The sequence below is a fragment of the Chenopodium quinoa genome, unplaced genomic scaffold, assembly GCF_001683475.1.
Source record: "Chenopodium quinoa cultivar QQ74 unplaced genomic scaffold, ASM168347v1, whole genome shotgun sequence".
NCBI lineage: Eukaryota > Viridiplantae > Streptophyta > Magnoliopsida > Caryophyllales > Amaranthaceae > Chenopodium > Chenopodium quinoa.
In genome coordinates this window covers 6,300,071-6,315,943 of record NW_018744633.1, presented here as the reverse complement: position 1 = coordinate 6,315,943, position 15,873 = coordinate 6,300,071, and the positions used below count along the sequence as shown (strand labels likewise).

Here is a 15,873-nt window from a genome sequence, read left to right as displayed (position 1 = left end):
GGTGTCGAAAAGAAATGAAATTTAAGAGGATACATCTCGGGGTCATATAATGTCGTTTGGAACCATAAATGATCATTATATTTGTGATAAATGTTCGTGTTAGGCTTGAGTTAATGAAATCAGTGCAAGTTGTAAACCGGTAGTCCGGTATATTGGCCGTTTAAAGGAAAATTGGATGGTTCCACCCACCTAATTGAACTCTCGGAGGGTAATAAGGACCATGGTAAACATTTCGACAATTTTTATTTCCGGGTGAAAAAATAGTCAAAAAAATTCCAAAATTGAAGGCTAATATCCACGCTTTTTGAGAAATTTTGGAGGTTTCGGGGCCAAGTGTTGAAAAGGCTTGAGATTTTAGGAAATACATCTCGGGGTCATATAATGCCGTTTGGAACCATATGTGATCATTATATGTTGTCATAAATAATGTTCGTGGTAGGCTAGAATTAATAAAATCAGTGCAAGTTGTAAATCGGTAAATTGGTTGTTTAAAGGAAAATTGTTGGATGGTTCCACCCATCCAATTGGACTCTCGAAGGGTATTAGGGGCCATGGTAAAAATTTCGGAAATTTTTATTTCCGGGCGAAAAAAGTCAAAAAATTCCAAAGGCTAATATCCACGCTTTTTGAGAAATTTTGTAGGTTTCAGGACCGGTATCAAAAAGGCTTGAGATTTTACGGGTTACATCTCAGAGTCATATAATTACGTTTGGAACCATATATGATCATTATATGTTGTCATAAATGTTCGTGGTATGCTTGAATTAATGAAATCTGTGCAAGTTGTAAATCGGTAAATTGCTCGTTTAAAGGTAAATTGGATGGTTCCACCCAATCAATTGGACTCCCAAAGGGTATTAACGACCATGGTAAACATTTCGACAACATTTATTTCTAGGCAAAGAAAGTCAAAAAATTCCAAAATTGAAGTCTAATATCCACAATTTTTGAGAAACTTTGGAGGTTTCGGGCCTGATGTCGAAAAGTGTTGAAATTCTAAGGGATATATCTCAAGGTCATATAATATTTTTTGGAACCATATATGATCATTATTTGTTTTTATAAATGTTGGTGGTAGGCTTGAGTTAATGAAATTGGTGCAAGTTGTAAACCGTTAAATTGGTCTTTTAAAGGCAAATTGGATGGTTTCACCCAACCAATTGGACTCCCGGAGGGTATTAGCGACCATGGTAAATATTTTAACAATTTTATTTCCGGGCGAAAAAAAGTAAAAAATTCCAAAATTAAAATCCACGCTTTTTGAGAAATTTAGGATGTTTCGAGGCCCGGTGTCAAAAACTTTTGAGATTTTAGGGGATACATCTCGGGGTCGTATAATGTCATTTGGAACCATATATGATCATTATATGTTGTCATAAATGTTCGTAGAAGGCTTGTGTTAATTAAATTGGTGCAAGTTTTAAACCGATAAATTGCCCGTTTAAAGGCAAATAGGATGGTTCCACCCACCCAATTGGTCTCCTAGAGGATATTAGAGACCATGGTAAACATTTCGACAAGTTTTATTTATTGGAGAAAAAAAGTAATAAATTCCAAAATTGAAAGCTAATATCCACGCTTTTTGAGAAATTTTGAAGGTTTCAAGGCTGATGTTGAAAAGAAATGAGATTTTAGGGGATACTACTCGGGGTCATATAATGCCGTTTGACATCATAAATGATCATTATATGTTGTCGTAAATGTTCGTGGTAGGCTTGAGTTAATGAAATCGGTGCAAATTGTAAACCGGTAAATTGGTCGTTTAAAAGAAAATTGGTTGGTTCCACTGCACCCACCCAATCGGACTCCTGAAGGATATTAGGGACCATGGTTAACATTTCAGCAATTTTCATTTTCGGGCGAAAAAAAGACAAAAAATTCCAAAATTGAAATCCACGCTTTTTGATAATTTTTGGAGTCTTCGGGGCCCAGTGTCGAAAGTCTTAAAATTCCAGGGAATACATCTCAAGGTCATATAATGTCGTTTGCAACCATATATGATCATTATATGTTGTCATAAATGTTCGTAGTAGGCTTGAGTTAATTTAATCGGTGTAAGTTGTAAACTGGTAAATTGGTCGTTTAAAGGCAAATAGGATGGTTCCACCCACCCAATTGGACTCCCGAAGGGTATTAGGGACCATGGTAAATATTTCAGAAATTTTTATTACCGGGCTAAGAAAAGTAAAAAAAATTCCAAAATTGAAGGCTAATATCACGCCTTTTGAGAAATTTTGGAGGTTTCGGGGCCCGGTGTAGAAAAGCCTTTAGATTTTAGGGGATTAATCTCGAGGTCATACAATGCCGTTTGGAACCATATATGATCACTATATGTTTTCATAAATGTTTTTGGCAGGCTTGAGTTAATGAAATCGACTTAAGTTGTAAACCGGTAAATTGGTCGTTTAAAGGCAAATTAGATGGTTCCACCCACCCGATTGGACTCCCGGAGGATATTAAAGACCATGGTAAACATTTTGGCAATTTTTATTTTCGGGCGGAAAAAAGTCAAAAAATTCAAAAATTAAAGACTATTATCCACGCTTTTTGAGAATTTATGGAGTTTTCGGGGCCCGGTGTCTAAAAGTCTTGAAATTATAGGGAATACATCTCGGGGTCATATAATGTCATTTGGAACCATATATGATCATTATTTGTTGTCATAAATGTTCGGGATAGTCTTGAATTAATGAGATCGGTGTAAGTTGTAAACCGGTAAAATGGTTGTTAAAGGCAAATTGGATGGTTCCCACCCAATTGGACTCCCATAGGGTATTTGATAAGAATGTTTCAAGGACCAGTGTTGAAAAGTATTGTGATTTTATGGGTTACATCTCAGGGTCTTATAATGCTGTTTAGATCCATATATGATAATTATCTGTTGTCATAAATGTTCTTGGTAACCTTGAGTTATTGAAATCGGTGCAAGTTATTATCCGGTAAAATGGTTATTTAAAGGAAAATTGGATGGTTCCGGCCAGCCAATTGGACTCCCGGAGGGTATTAGAGACCTTGGTAAACATTTCGGCAATTTTTATTTGCGGGTGAAAAAAAGTCAAAAAATTCCAAAATTGATGGCTAATATCCACGCTTTTTGAGAATTTTTTTATGTTTCGGATAGAGCTGTCAATTCGGGCAAACGGGTCGAATTTGGGTCGGTAAGAGTGGGTCAGGTCAATTTGGATTAATTCCATAACCTATGCCGGTAGGGTTTGGGTTGGTCCATGCTTGAGTCGGGTCACGTCGGGTCATATTTCTTATCGGGTTTGGGTTGGGTTTAGGTCGGGTTAATAACAGGTCGAGTTACATTCGTGTCGGGTGAACAATAGGTCGAGTTTAATTCGGGTTTTCACGGGTTAAAACGGGTTAGGGTAATTCTTGGGTTTGGTTCAAGTCAATAATTTGCGGGTTAGGAATGACAAAAATAAATTGCTACAATACCTATGGGCACTGCCTCTTTATCAAAAAATTAGATAGTGTTTGTGAGAGAAAATATAGGAGAGATGGTGATGTGGTTTTTTTTTTTTTAAGACCATGAGTGTGGAAAGAGTTCTTAAATAAAATGTCCATAAGAAAAAATGGAAAAGAGGAGTGAGAAAGTGAGTTGAGAGAGTGGCATTTTTATTTTTTGCCCATGAGTGAGAGTGGTCTGAGAGAAAATATAGGAGAGATGGTGGTGTGGTTTTTTTTTTTTAGCCCATGAGTATGGAAAGAGTTCTTAAATAAAATGTCCATAAGAAAAAATGGAAAAGAGGAGTGAGAAAGTGAGTAGAGAGAGAGTGGCATTTTTACTTTCTCACCCCTCTTTTCCCACTCATGAGAAAGTAAAAATGTCACTCTCTCTCTACTCACTTTCTCACTCCTCTTTTCCATTTTTTCTTATGGGCATTTTATTTAAGAACTCTTCCCACACTCATGGGCTAAACAAAAAAAAAAAAAAAACCACACCACCATCTCTCCTATATTTTCTCTCACAAACACTCATGAGCCCATAGATACCGTAGCAATTTATTTTTGCCATTCTTATGGGCATTTGATAATCTCCTCATGGGCATTTTTTTTTTTTTTGCTCATGAGTGGGATATCATTTTTAGCATTTTTACCATTAAATTCTCCTAATGAGCATTTTTTTTCCCATGAATGAGAGTGCTCTAATATATATAATTATATATGCTACTCCCTCTATCCTTTTATTTTTTCCCAATCAATTATTATTTTTGGGGTCAAACTTTGAAAACTTTGACTATTAATTACCGTTAATCTATACTCCGTAAAAGATAATTTAGTCATGAGTGGTCTTGTTAGATTCGTCTCATTGTATATTTTATTAATATCATGTTTTTATAATTTTTACGTGTAAAAATTAAAGATATAGATGTTTTAATATGTGTCTTTAAGACCGTGCACTGTCAAATAAGGCAAAAAAAATAGGGACAAAGGGAATAATACGAAGTAGACTAGTAGCTAGACTTCTTCTTCTTTTTCTTTATTTTTTATTTGGAGTAATAAGTGGGAGACGTAGGAGTACATTACTGCTACAGTGCTACATGCCTACATATATCAAAATAACTCTCCTTACACTAAGGGCCTGTTATCATAGATGAAATGAACTGAATATTTTATAAGAGAAGGAAATTAGGAGCTGAACTAAACTGAAAATAAACGTATGAGAACAAACCCTAAATGCTCATGCCACCATACAAGTGATGCACTTATTTAAAAATAAAAAGATCCTTCATTAAAATGAAGAAAATCAATTAATAATAGTAATAATAATAATAATAATGGTAATGTTATACATAGCTCTTGTTTCGGGGTTTTTTTGATGTGTCCTGCGGGAGAGTTACAATTCCAAGAATGCCCTTCGACGCCTGTGCCTGCAAAATCGCGAAGACTCCTGGGGGTAGGAGCTCCGCCTCCGACGATCAAGTTAGTAAAGATACGGGAGGTAGGATGCACGTAATGTAGAAGTTACTTCTCGCGTAATGGGAGAATTCTGCAATTAATATTGCTCGGGGTAAGTGTTTTTCTTTTTGAGGAGTATTCAATGTGAGTGATGAATGTTTTTCGCTCCTTCCTCCTTGTTCATTAATGAGGGTCCTTCCACTATTTATAGTGGGGAAGGGATGGTTCCCCTTTTAGGGTTTAGAGGACACGTGTCAGCAGAGGATTGGAGCCCTGCTGACCAACGGCTGGGTGCCACGTGTCACCAGGCCATTGGGCCACGTGTTTAGGGTATTTTTACCCCAAACATTTGCCCCTCACTGGTGCTGACGTGGCAGGGTGCCACGTGGCGCCGGTGAAAGGTTTTTTTTTTTTTTTTTTTTACAACTCTTCAGATTCTTTTTGAAGGATGGAAAAGCAGAAGGCGAAGAGTCACGACTCTTCACCTTTTGGGACAAATCCTATAAATAGGAGAAGATGCCCCCCGAGCTCTCATTTACAAACTTTGCCAAATTTCTGAAAATTTGAGAGCAGCCGGCAATTTGAGAGTTGAGAGCATTCGGAGTTGAGATTGGTTGAGAGCAACCGGTCTACAGACCGTCTGGGTCGTTGCAAGCTAGCCAAAGGTTTTCGAGAGGGTAATCAGAGAAACCCAGCCGGATTTTGAACCGCCTGCGTCTTCGCAAGCATCCCAAAGAATTTCCAGATTTTCTTCTAGGTACCGTCTCTATTCTTTCTAGCTTTTTCATGTATTTCCGTTTGAGTCTTTTACTCGCATTTTTGTTCATTGGTCCCATAAGTAGATGGACCCCTTATACCCATACCCGGAACCTAGCTGTGAACTCAGCCGGTTTATTAGTACGGCTGAGTCTAGAACTAGGTCTGCCGCCTCTGTTCTCTGGGACAACCCTTTTTCAATACCCATACCGACCGACTCTGTGTCTGTGCAGGACACAATGGCCAGAATCCGGTCTACTGCCAGAGATCCCAACTACAGAAGTGGGAGCTCAGATGAGCAGCCGCCTGAGGTCCCAGCTTCAGGCGGTGAAGTAGAGCAAGGAGAGGTAGAGCAGAGAAGCTCACCCGGGGGCGCTCCTAGCACCCCGGGTGATAGCATTTTAAATGAGGAGACTGCTCCCCTCCAGGAGACCAGAGAGCAGGCAGGCTCTGATAAGGAGGTCTCCCACTCCCCAGCCGGCTCTGATGCCGGTCGCGTTCAAAGTAGCAGTAGTAGCTACTTAACCGAATCTGAGGATAGCGAGGAGGCGGAGAGGCCTTCTTGGGATAATAGGAACGATCCTCTTATGATCGTCGTCTCCTCTAAGGACCGCGAGCTCATGCGGGCTGCGCTGCCAGATTTTATCAAACGGCGGCCGCTGGGGGGTGACTATACAATAAAAATCCCGGCTGCTCTGGGAACAATATGGTGGGAGGATGGACAACCGAACGCGAACGCTTGGTTCGGGTGCTACGAGGTGGCCTTCTTGGCCGGAGTCCGCTTCCCTCTCCACGACACAATAAAAGCCATACTTAGGGGGTATGGCCTAGGTCTCTGGCAATTAACCCCCAACTCATGGGTAAATATTTTAGGGTATATCGCCGCCTGCGAGATGCAGGGCCTCAACCCCGGCTGGGAGGCGTTTGCCCACATGCATTACTTGAGTAGGAGCCCAGGCGGATGGAGAGCCTGGTATACCTTGACCACCCAGCCCAAATACCTTATGACCTTGGACAAGCCATCCAAATGGTCGGACTGGAAGCACCGGTTCTACTTGGTTAAGGCCCCAACTACGGCAGAGAACAGAGAATTCCGGATCTACAACCGGAAACCAGAACTCTTGGGAACCAAGTGCTGCCTGCCCCCTGTCCCGGAGGATGATAGAGAGACCATCCTTGACTCCGGGTTTTTTGAGTTAGTTCCTGACACCCTCTCATCTGGAGAGATAATAAGGGTACCTAGAAACTGGGTGCCCAAACATGAATTTTTTAGGGACGAATGCTTCTTGTCCGCTTGTGGTCTAAGCAACATGTTTAAAAAACGTATGCATTCGGAACTCAGCCGGTTTCTTTCGAACCGGATGCTTTTATTTCCCTGTTTGTTTATTATTCTAACCATGTGCCTGCCTTTGCAGAAGAAGCCAAGAAAATGCTGCCCACCGAGAAGACACCGGCTAGGTCGGCTGCCGACATCCGGAAAGCCAATCTCGAGAAAAAACTTGCTGCCTAGGCGGCGAGGAAGGTATAACCGTCTGATCCTTCTCGTTGACTTCAATCCTTTTATCCCATAACTTATATTTTTCTCGTTTACAGGACGGGAAGCAGATGCCCCGGTCCCTTCAAAAACAGGTCAGGCCTCCGCCGACCCAACAAGAGTCTGCATCCAAGGTGCAGAAGACAGCCGACCGGCAAACTACCGGCGGCAAATCAATAAAAGTCCCAGGCGGGCCTGGATCTGCGGATGTGCTTTCTGCCATCCCATTGAGGACCGCAACCGGTCCCTCTGAAGGCCGTTCGGGCCGCCAAGGTAACTTCGACCTTACACTGCTTGACCTGCCCATGCGGGTCAAGTCTTATTCACAGTCTCGATCGCAGCCGGGGGATTCTCCAATCAGCCGGCAATCTATAGGCAGAGCATATGCGAGTTTCTCACCGTCTGTTTCTGGTGCAGATAATTCTCCCCGCTGGCCGGACGGGGCACAATATGCCCGGGCCATGCTGAAAGCCGTCCCCAGGGACGAGAAGGAGGCGATCCCTGGGATCAACTCCTTTAATGCCGACCGGGTGCTGGTCGACCTGGCCGACGTATGCTCCTACAACCATGCGGTAATTTTCTTGACGTGCATTTTTAAATATGCAGTATTAACCGGCTGTATTTTTGCAGGCTATGCTGCGCGTAGAGGGGCTCAAACGAGCTTATACCCGCAAGTCTGAAGAGGTAAGGAGAAGCAAACGGGCTGTTGATGACGCCCATAATGTTGCTGACTACTCTTTGTACATGCATGGCTTAGAATCTAAATCTATACGCATGGAACAGGCGGAGAAGACCAAGGCCCTCCAACAGCAGATTGATCAACTGAAAAACCAAGTTGACCAACTGCAGGCGTCCCTGGATGATGCCAATAAAAAGTTGGAGGAACAGAAAGAACCCCTCCAACGGCTGAGCAAGGCGGAGACTGAAAATGGCCGCCTTGCCAAAGAGAATGAGCGGCTGATCAAAGAGGCGGCTGTTGCCAATAAGAACTTCAAGGCCGCCTTGGAGGCGGAGCAGGAGAGGCTCATTGAGGAGAATGAGCATGATTGTGCAAACCGGATGCAACGGGCGTTTTCCCTCATCCACCCGGAGGCGGACTTCACCGTCTGGGAACTCGCCTTCAAATATTCTGATCTTGCCATTCTGGCCGAGGAGGCGAATGAGCCGGGGCCCGGACCCTGTGACGCTTGGGCTAGGGAGGAGATTGCGCGACGGCAGGCGGAGGCTGCTGAAGAGGAAGAAGTTGTTCCTGAAGCCGACGCAGCCGCTCACCCTGATCCTACCCTGAACCAACCGGAAGAGGACCGGTTCACTGTTCGCCTCGAGTAGCATCCACCTCCCGGCCTGCGCGCCTTGCATTATCTTGTAATAGCGCCGGATGAGACGGGCTACTCGGCTGTAATAATTTTTATTTTGAATATTAACATTTTCACCGGCTGAGCCGGCTTTTGAATGCACTCTGTTTTTCACACTTGGCTTTTGAATGCTTTTTATGTTTCTGCACTTCAATACTAGAATTCTTGTCATTTTTTTTTTATACATATTTCTGCGAGGATAACCAAAAGAACCCCGCCGGTAACACTACCGCTTGGGTCTTCACAAACAGCAAAGAAATTTGCAAGGGTTGCCAAGAGGACCCCACCGGTAACACTGCCGTCTTGGTCTTCGCAAACTAGGCGAAGAAATTTGCTAGGGTTGCCCAGAAGACCCCACCGGTAACACTGCCGTCTGGGTCTTCGCAAACTAGGCAAAGAAATTTGCTAGGGTTGCCCAGAAGACCCCACCGGTAACACTGCCGTCTGGGTCTTCGCAAACTAGGCGAAGAAATTTCGACCCAAAACCAAACCGGATGACGTCTGGGTAATTCTGCCGTCTGGGTCTTCGCAAACTAGGCGAAGAAATTTGCTAGGGTTGCCCAGAAGACCCCACCGGTAACACTGCCGTCTGGGTCTTCGCAAACTAGGCGAAGAAATTTCGACCCAAAACCGAACCGGATGGCGTCTGGGTAATTTCCCCTGGATAGCGGTCTGAGTCTTTGCAAGCCAGGCGGCTATCCATATGATATAGCACGAATTAGATTCGGGAGCCAGTCGGTTTATACTGAATTACCGGTCGGGACTTCGCAAAAGAATCACGCCAGATTAGGATGTCCATTCACCGGTTGGGCTTTTGCAAGCATACCCCTGAATGAATTATGGCCTAGACCAAATGTTTTTAGGCCTGCTCTTAGAGAGTCAGGCGGCGGTATTGAGTACCGGCTGAATTTTGGAATCAGCCTTTAGTGGTACTTCCAAAAAGTGAGCCGGCTGCAAGTTTGGGGTTGCTAGCCTGCCCTTTTTTGGTGCGAGGGATCGTCAGGCGGGTTTGTCCGCCTGTGTGATCGCTTAGAACAATTTACCACCCAAATGGGAGATGTTCTCTTCGATGAATTCACCCGTATGGGTGTCACCGGATGAAAAAATTAGTTACTGGTGCCGCTTGTGGTAGGCACAAGACATGGCGACTATATACAAAATTGAATGTAATTCTCAATCATTTGAAAATTTACAAAAGATGTACAATACTTAGAAGTAGTATTTTTTGAGGTTATCTACATTCCAAGTTCTAGGCAGCTTTCTTCCATCTGGAGTTTCCAGGCGGTAAGTGCCGTCTCGTACTTCTTCAAAGATCCGGTAGGGTCCCTCCCAATTTGGGGTTAATTTGCCTTGTTCATTGGCCCTACCGGTTGCCTCCATTTTGCGAAGCACAAAATCTCCTTCTTTCAAAGGTCTTTTACGAACCCGCTTGTTGTAGGCTCTAGTCATACGCAGACGGTAGATCTCATGACGCAGGGCAGCATTCCCCCTTCGCTCTGGGAGAGCATCTAATGCCAACCGCATGGCTTCCCAGTTAGCCTCCTCATCATATAACATAATGCGTAGAGTAGGCTCATAATGTTCAATGGGAAGAACTGCTTCAGTGCTGTATGTCATGAGAAATGGGGTCTCACCGGTTGCCCCCTTTTCGGTTGTCCGGATAGCCCAAAGGACATGAGGTAATTCCTCTGCCCATAGTCCACCGGCTCTTTCTACTTTCTTCTTTATCCCGTCTGAGATCAACTTGTTAAAAGCCTCAACTTGACCGTTTGCCTGAGGACGGCCAACGGATGCAAAACAATGGGAAATTCCTTGGTCTCCCAACCAGGTCTTGAGAACAGGCGTTTCGAACTGCGGTCCGTTGTCAAAAACCATGGACATTGGAACCCCGAACCGGGTGATGACGTTTCTCCAGATGAAAGAAATCACGTCTTTCGTTTTAATCCCTTTTACCGCCTCTGCCTCAACCCATTTGGTGAAGTAGTCTACTGCTACAAGAATGTAGCGGCGGCCGCCTGTCGCAGGCGTATAAGGTCCCAAAATGTCCATGCCCCATTTAGCAAACGGAACCGGACTATAGATTGCCGTGAGATCTGTTGCCGGTTGATGTATCAACTTAGCGAATTTTTGGCACTTGTCGCATCTCTTTACTAGATCCATGGCATCCGCTTCAAGAGTGGGCCAGAAGTACCCTTGCCGCCTGGTTCTTCTGGCAAGGGACCTGCCGCCAATATGCGAAGCACAAAACCCCGCATGCAGGTCCTCCAAAACTTCTCTCCCCCTAGCCGGGGTTACACATTTCAAAAACGGCTACAGGTAACCCCTCCGGAGGAGTTCCCCTTGATGCATAACAAAACTTGAAGCACGCTTCTTGAGCGCTGATGCTTCTGAAGGATCATCCGGTAAAGAACCATCCGTCAAGAAAGACCGGATGGGATCCATCCAAGTAGCACTTCTGTCCAGGACTCCAATGGGATCATTCTGAATACTTCGTTTTTCAATGACTTCCCAAAAGACCGTCCTAGGAGCATCACAGGAGGCTGATGATGCCAACTTTGAGAGGGCATCCGCCTGATTGTTTTCAGACCGGGGCACCTGTCGCAGATGAAATTCATCGAAGGACCCAGCCTCTTCCTTAACCGCCTGCAAATATTTGATCATAGCCGGATGGGTGGCTTCGTAGTCACCAAGGTATTGGCTAACGATCAGCTGTGAATCTGAGCAGGCGTCAACCTTTCTTGCACCGGCTGCCTTACACATGCGCAATCCGGCTAGTAGAGCTTCATACTCTGCCTCATTGTTGGAGGCTTGGAACTTAAACCGTAGTGCATATTCAAACTTATCCCCTTCCGGGGAATGACAGATAACACCTGCACCACAGCCGTTCACCGTAGAGCTGCCGTCTACAAATAGCTTCCAGACCTGATCAAGATTTTCCGGTTGCACCGGCCTAGTCATCTCGACAATGAAGTCGGCAAACGCCTGACCTTTCACTGCCCGCCTGGGTTCAAAAGTTATCTCAAGGCTTTGTATTTCAACAGCCCACTTGATCATTCTACCGGATGACTCTATAGCAGTCATTGTGCGCTTGAGCGGCTGATCTGTGTATACCACAACCGGATGTGCCAAAAAATAAGGCTTCAACCGCTTGACTGCTACGAATAAGGCCAACCCAAATTTTTCGATCATGGGGTACCAGAGCTCAGCATTTTTAAGGACATGGCTGATGAAGTACACCGGCAGCTGAATGCCGTCTCTCTCAGCGAGGAGAACGGCACTAAGGGCGTGATCAGAGACGGCTAGGTACATGTACAGAACCTCCCGGGGTAGGGGGCTCACTAGCCTTGGCAAAGAATGCAAGTGCTGCTTAAGCCTCTGGAATGCCGCCTCTGCTTCTTCACCCCATTCAAACCTTGACCTCTTCCTGATTGCCTGGAAGAAATAGAGGCACTTGTCACCTGACCGGCTGAGGAACCTCCCCAATGCCGCCAGGCAACCGGTCAACTTCTGGACCTCTTTTACAGTGCGGGGAGACTTCATGTCAATTACTGCCTGTATTTTTTCCGGATTAGCTTCAATGCCTTTTTGGTCAATCAAGAATCCGAGAAACTTCCCAGACTCAACACCAAATACACATTTCTTTGGGTTAAGCATGACCCGGTGCCGCCTGAGTGTGGTGAAGGTTTCTCGCAGGTCTGTTAGGTGATCCGTCTGTAGCTTGGATTTGACTATCATGTCATCGATATACGCCTCTACATTCCTGCCAATCTGGTTGATAAAAACAGTGTTTATCATGCGCTGGAATGTAGCCGGTGCATTCTTCAACCCAAACGGCATCACCGTATAGCAGAATAACCCCTGATCAGTGACGAAAGCCGTCTTCTCCTGATCTTTCTTCCAGAGGGGTATTTGATGGAAGCCGGAATAGGCATCCATAAAGCTCATTAGCGCATGGCCGGCTGTTGAGTCGACTAGGCTGTCAATCTTTGGAAGCGGGTAGCTATCTTTTGGGCATGCTTTGTTCAGATCTGTGTAATCCACACACATCCGCCAAGTACCGTTCGGCTTCTTTACTAGAACGACATTTGCCACCCAATCCGGGTAGTAGCATTGCCTAATGAACCCAGCATCCAACAGCTTTTTGACCTCAGCCGCTGCCGCTTGAGATCTTTCTCCACCATGATCCCTCTTTTTCTGCCTAACCGGCTGCTTTTTGGGATCTACGGCTAGCTTGTGGACAGCAAGATCCGGGCTGACGCCTGGCATCTCTTCCACTTCAAAGGCAAAGATGTCTTTGAATTCCTTCAGCAGCTGGAGCAAGCCTTCTCCCAACCGTTCGAAGGCTACCGTCCCAACCTTGACTGTTCTTTCGGGACGGCTGTCATCTAGGATGACATCAAGGCAGTCACCAGCCGGCTGAGGTCGTTGGTCATCTGACCTTTCCCCGGCTAGTGATTGCTATTTCTCCTTTTTGACGGGTGCCAGTTGGTCCGCCTTTCTTTTCTTACCGGCTGCCCTTGGAGCCGGGACTGCTGGGTCGCAGTTATCAATATCTATGGGCTCACCCTGGCCGGCTGCACCCATAGTTGTCTTGACGTCAGAGAGATAGCACTCTCTTGCCGTCTTCTGGTCCCCGCTTAGGGCACCGACTGTACCATCATCCTTTTGAAACTTGACCAACATGAGGGACGGGATGATGACAGCCTTAGATGCGTTGAGGGTAGGACGGCCAAATATCATGTTGTAGGCGGACAGCTCCTCCACAACTAAAAACTTGACTATCATGTGGCGTCCTTGCCCCTTTTCACCCAGCCGGATCGGAAGATCTATGCTTCCGACCGGATGCACTACTCCACCCCCAAAACCGACTAGTGGGTGAGGAGCCTGGTGCATGTTACCGGATGTGTACTTGAGCTAGGTCAAGCACTGACAACTGATTAGGTCAGACGAGCTCCCGGTGTCTATTAGGATCCGGCCAACCTTCTGGTTGGCAACCTTGCATTCGATGACGATGGGGTCATCATGAGGCCGCCTGACCTTGCCCCGGTCCTTTTCAGAAATAAGGACCTCAGGGAAGATGTCTTTCGACGCCTGGCCCTCATCCACTGAGTTGACCAGCTTCCTGATGTTGTCTTTGGTGCCCCGGATGGAGGGACCCCCTCCGGCAAAACCGCCTGCTATGGTGAAGATGGTCTCTTCATCCGTCTCGGAGTTTACTGGGCCGGTTTTTGCCGCCTGCCCTTTCTTGGCCTGGGTATTACCCTTAGCCTTGGGTAGGTAGGATTTTAGGGCCCCCTCATCTGCCAGACGGTCCAATAGCCGCCTGAGGCTATAGCAGCCATTGGTGTCGTGGCCAACATCCTCGTGGTATTGGCAATACTTGCTCTTGTCCCGTTTATTCACGGGGCTTTTCATTTCAGCCGGTTTGTCGAGAGACATCCGGTCTTTGATTTCCAGGAGGATGGTGGAGCAATCTTTTGTGAACTCGTATTTGGGGACATACGGTTCTGACTTCCGCCTGATCTTCTGGGCCGGCTGCCCTGATCGGTCAGCTGCCCAGACCCCTTTTCTCTTTTCTTCCTTTCTTGCCGGCTGATGCTGTTGCCGGCTCTCTTTTTTGTCAGACTTTTTAGAATCTGACGGCTGCTTGACAGCACAAAGCTCCGTCGCCTGTATATAGGCTTCAGCTTCAATTAACGCCTCTTGGAGGGTAGCAACCCTCTTCCGGACGAGGTCAAACTTAAAGGTCGACCCATCCTTCAGACCTCGAAAGAAGTCTGTATAGGCCACTTCGTCTGATAGTCCTGGAATCTGAATTTTCATCAGATTGAACCGTCTGACGTATGACCGGAGGCCCTCCCGGTCGCCCTGCTGTATTGCCCCTAGGTCGAGGCTAGTCTTTTTGGCAGGAATATTCATTGAGAAATTTGACGTAAACAAGTACGCCAAAGTTCGAAAGCTGTTGATGCAACCGGCTGGTAGGTTACCAAACCACCGCTGGGCTATGCCCTTGAGGGTAGCCGGGAAGCATCGACACCAGACGGCATCATCTAACCCCTGAAGGTACATGAGGTTAGAGTAGGCCATTAGATGGTCCTCTGGATTGGTGGTGCCGTCAGAGGCCCCCACCAAAACATTTTTGATCTTAGGCGGCTGTGCCGCCTGGGTTATCTCAGGTGAGAACGCCGTTGGCTGTTCCCCCAAATTTAGCAGGCGCAGCTGCCAGTCCGTGGGTTGGTACGGCTGCTGCGCTTGCCCACCGAAAAGACCCGGTGACATAAAAGGGGATCCACCCAACCCATTCGGTGTGCCGAATAGGCCAGGCTGGATCACTTTGGGTCCAGACCGGGTAGAAACTTCGCCCATCTGGCTCCCAGGGTTCGTTCCCGTACGCCTTTGTGAGACGTCAGGGAAACTGTCCGGGAAGGTCGACGTTGAGGCCGACGCAGACGCCTGACCTCGCTTCTCTTGGAGAAATGTGCGGGCATCTGAGAATGTTTTCTTGGAGCCATCCGGCTGGACGTGCCGGATGGCCTTTCGCAGCTCCCCTTGAGGAAAACGGAGTCTGCTCGGGTCAAACCTTAGGCCCTCCCCCTCCTTTGGCTTTGGGTGAGGGGTAGGAACTCGTTCTTTGACCGCCTTCTTTCCAGAAGGCTTCTTGGCCGGCTGACCCTTCTTTGGAGTAGCTGACCGGATGAGGCTCTTGATCTCACCCTTGAAACTATTCATGAATGACATGAGTTCGTTTCTTGTAACGGGAGCTGAGCCCTCCACCGTCTGGGCAATTCCAGCCGGTTGCCCGGCTGGGTTGCTGGGAGCAGCTTGGCTGATTTCCCGTTCTCTTCTATCTTTAGCACGAGTGTGCTTCGTTCTGAAGGACCCATCCGGGGCCACATATGTTTCAATTTCATCTCCACTTTCATGGTCCGTCTGGACCACAGGCCGTTTGCCCTGATTCGGTGACACAGTATCAGAAGTCATCTTAGAAGTACTCTCCCCACAGACGGCGCCAAATGTTTCGGGGTTTTTTTTGATGTGTCCTGCGGGAGAGTTACAATTCCAAGAATGCCCTTCGACGCCTGTGCCTGCAAAATCGCGAAGACTCCTGGGGGTAGGAGCTCCGCCTCCGACGATCAAGTTAGTAAAGATACGGGAGGTAGGATGCACGTAATGTAGAAGTTACTTCTCGCGTAATGGGAGAATTCTGCAATTAATATTGCTCGGGGTAAGTGTTTTTCTTTTTGAGGAGTATTCAATGTGAGTGATGAATGTTTTTCGCTCCTTCCTCCTTGTTCATTAATGAGGGTCCTTCCACTATTTATA

General features: G+C 46.3%; 1 protein-coding gene across 2 annotated transcripts; it reads left to right on the top strand.

Annotated features, from left to right (window-relative positions):
- The first annotated feature begins 5,286 nt into the window (after positions 1-5,286).
- LOC110701327 (tropomyosin-like) lies at positions 5,287-8,781 on the top strand. 2 transcript variants are annotated; one of them, XM_021878967.1, is made up of 5 exons: positions 5,287-5,662; positions 7,077-7,468; positions 7,613-7,746; positions 7,826-7,879; positions 7,979-8,781. In XM_021878967.1, the coding sequence occupies exons 2-5, from the start codon at positions 7,267-7,269 to the stop codon at positions 8,522-8,524; spliced, it is 936 nt and encodes a 311-aa protein (XP_021734659.1). In that variant the 5' UTR covers positions 5,287-5,662; positions 7,077-7,266; the 3' UTR covers positions 8,525-8,781. The 2 variants fall into 2 exon arrangements, with proteins under 2 accessions (XP_021734659.1, XP_021734658.1); XM_021878966.1 differs by having other exon boundaries at positions 7,826-8,781.
- Positions 8,782-15,873: the final 7,092 nt, after the last annotated feature.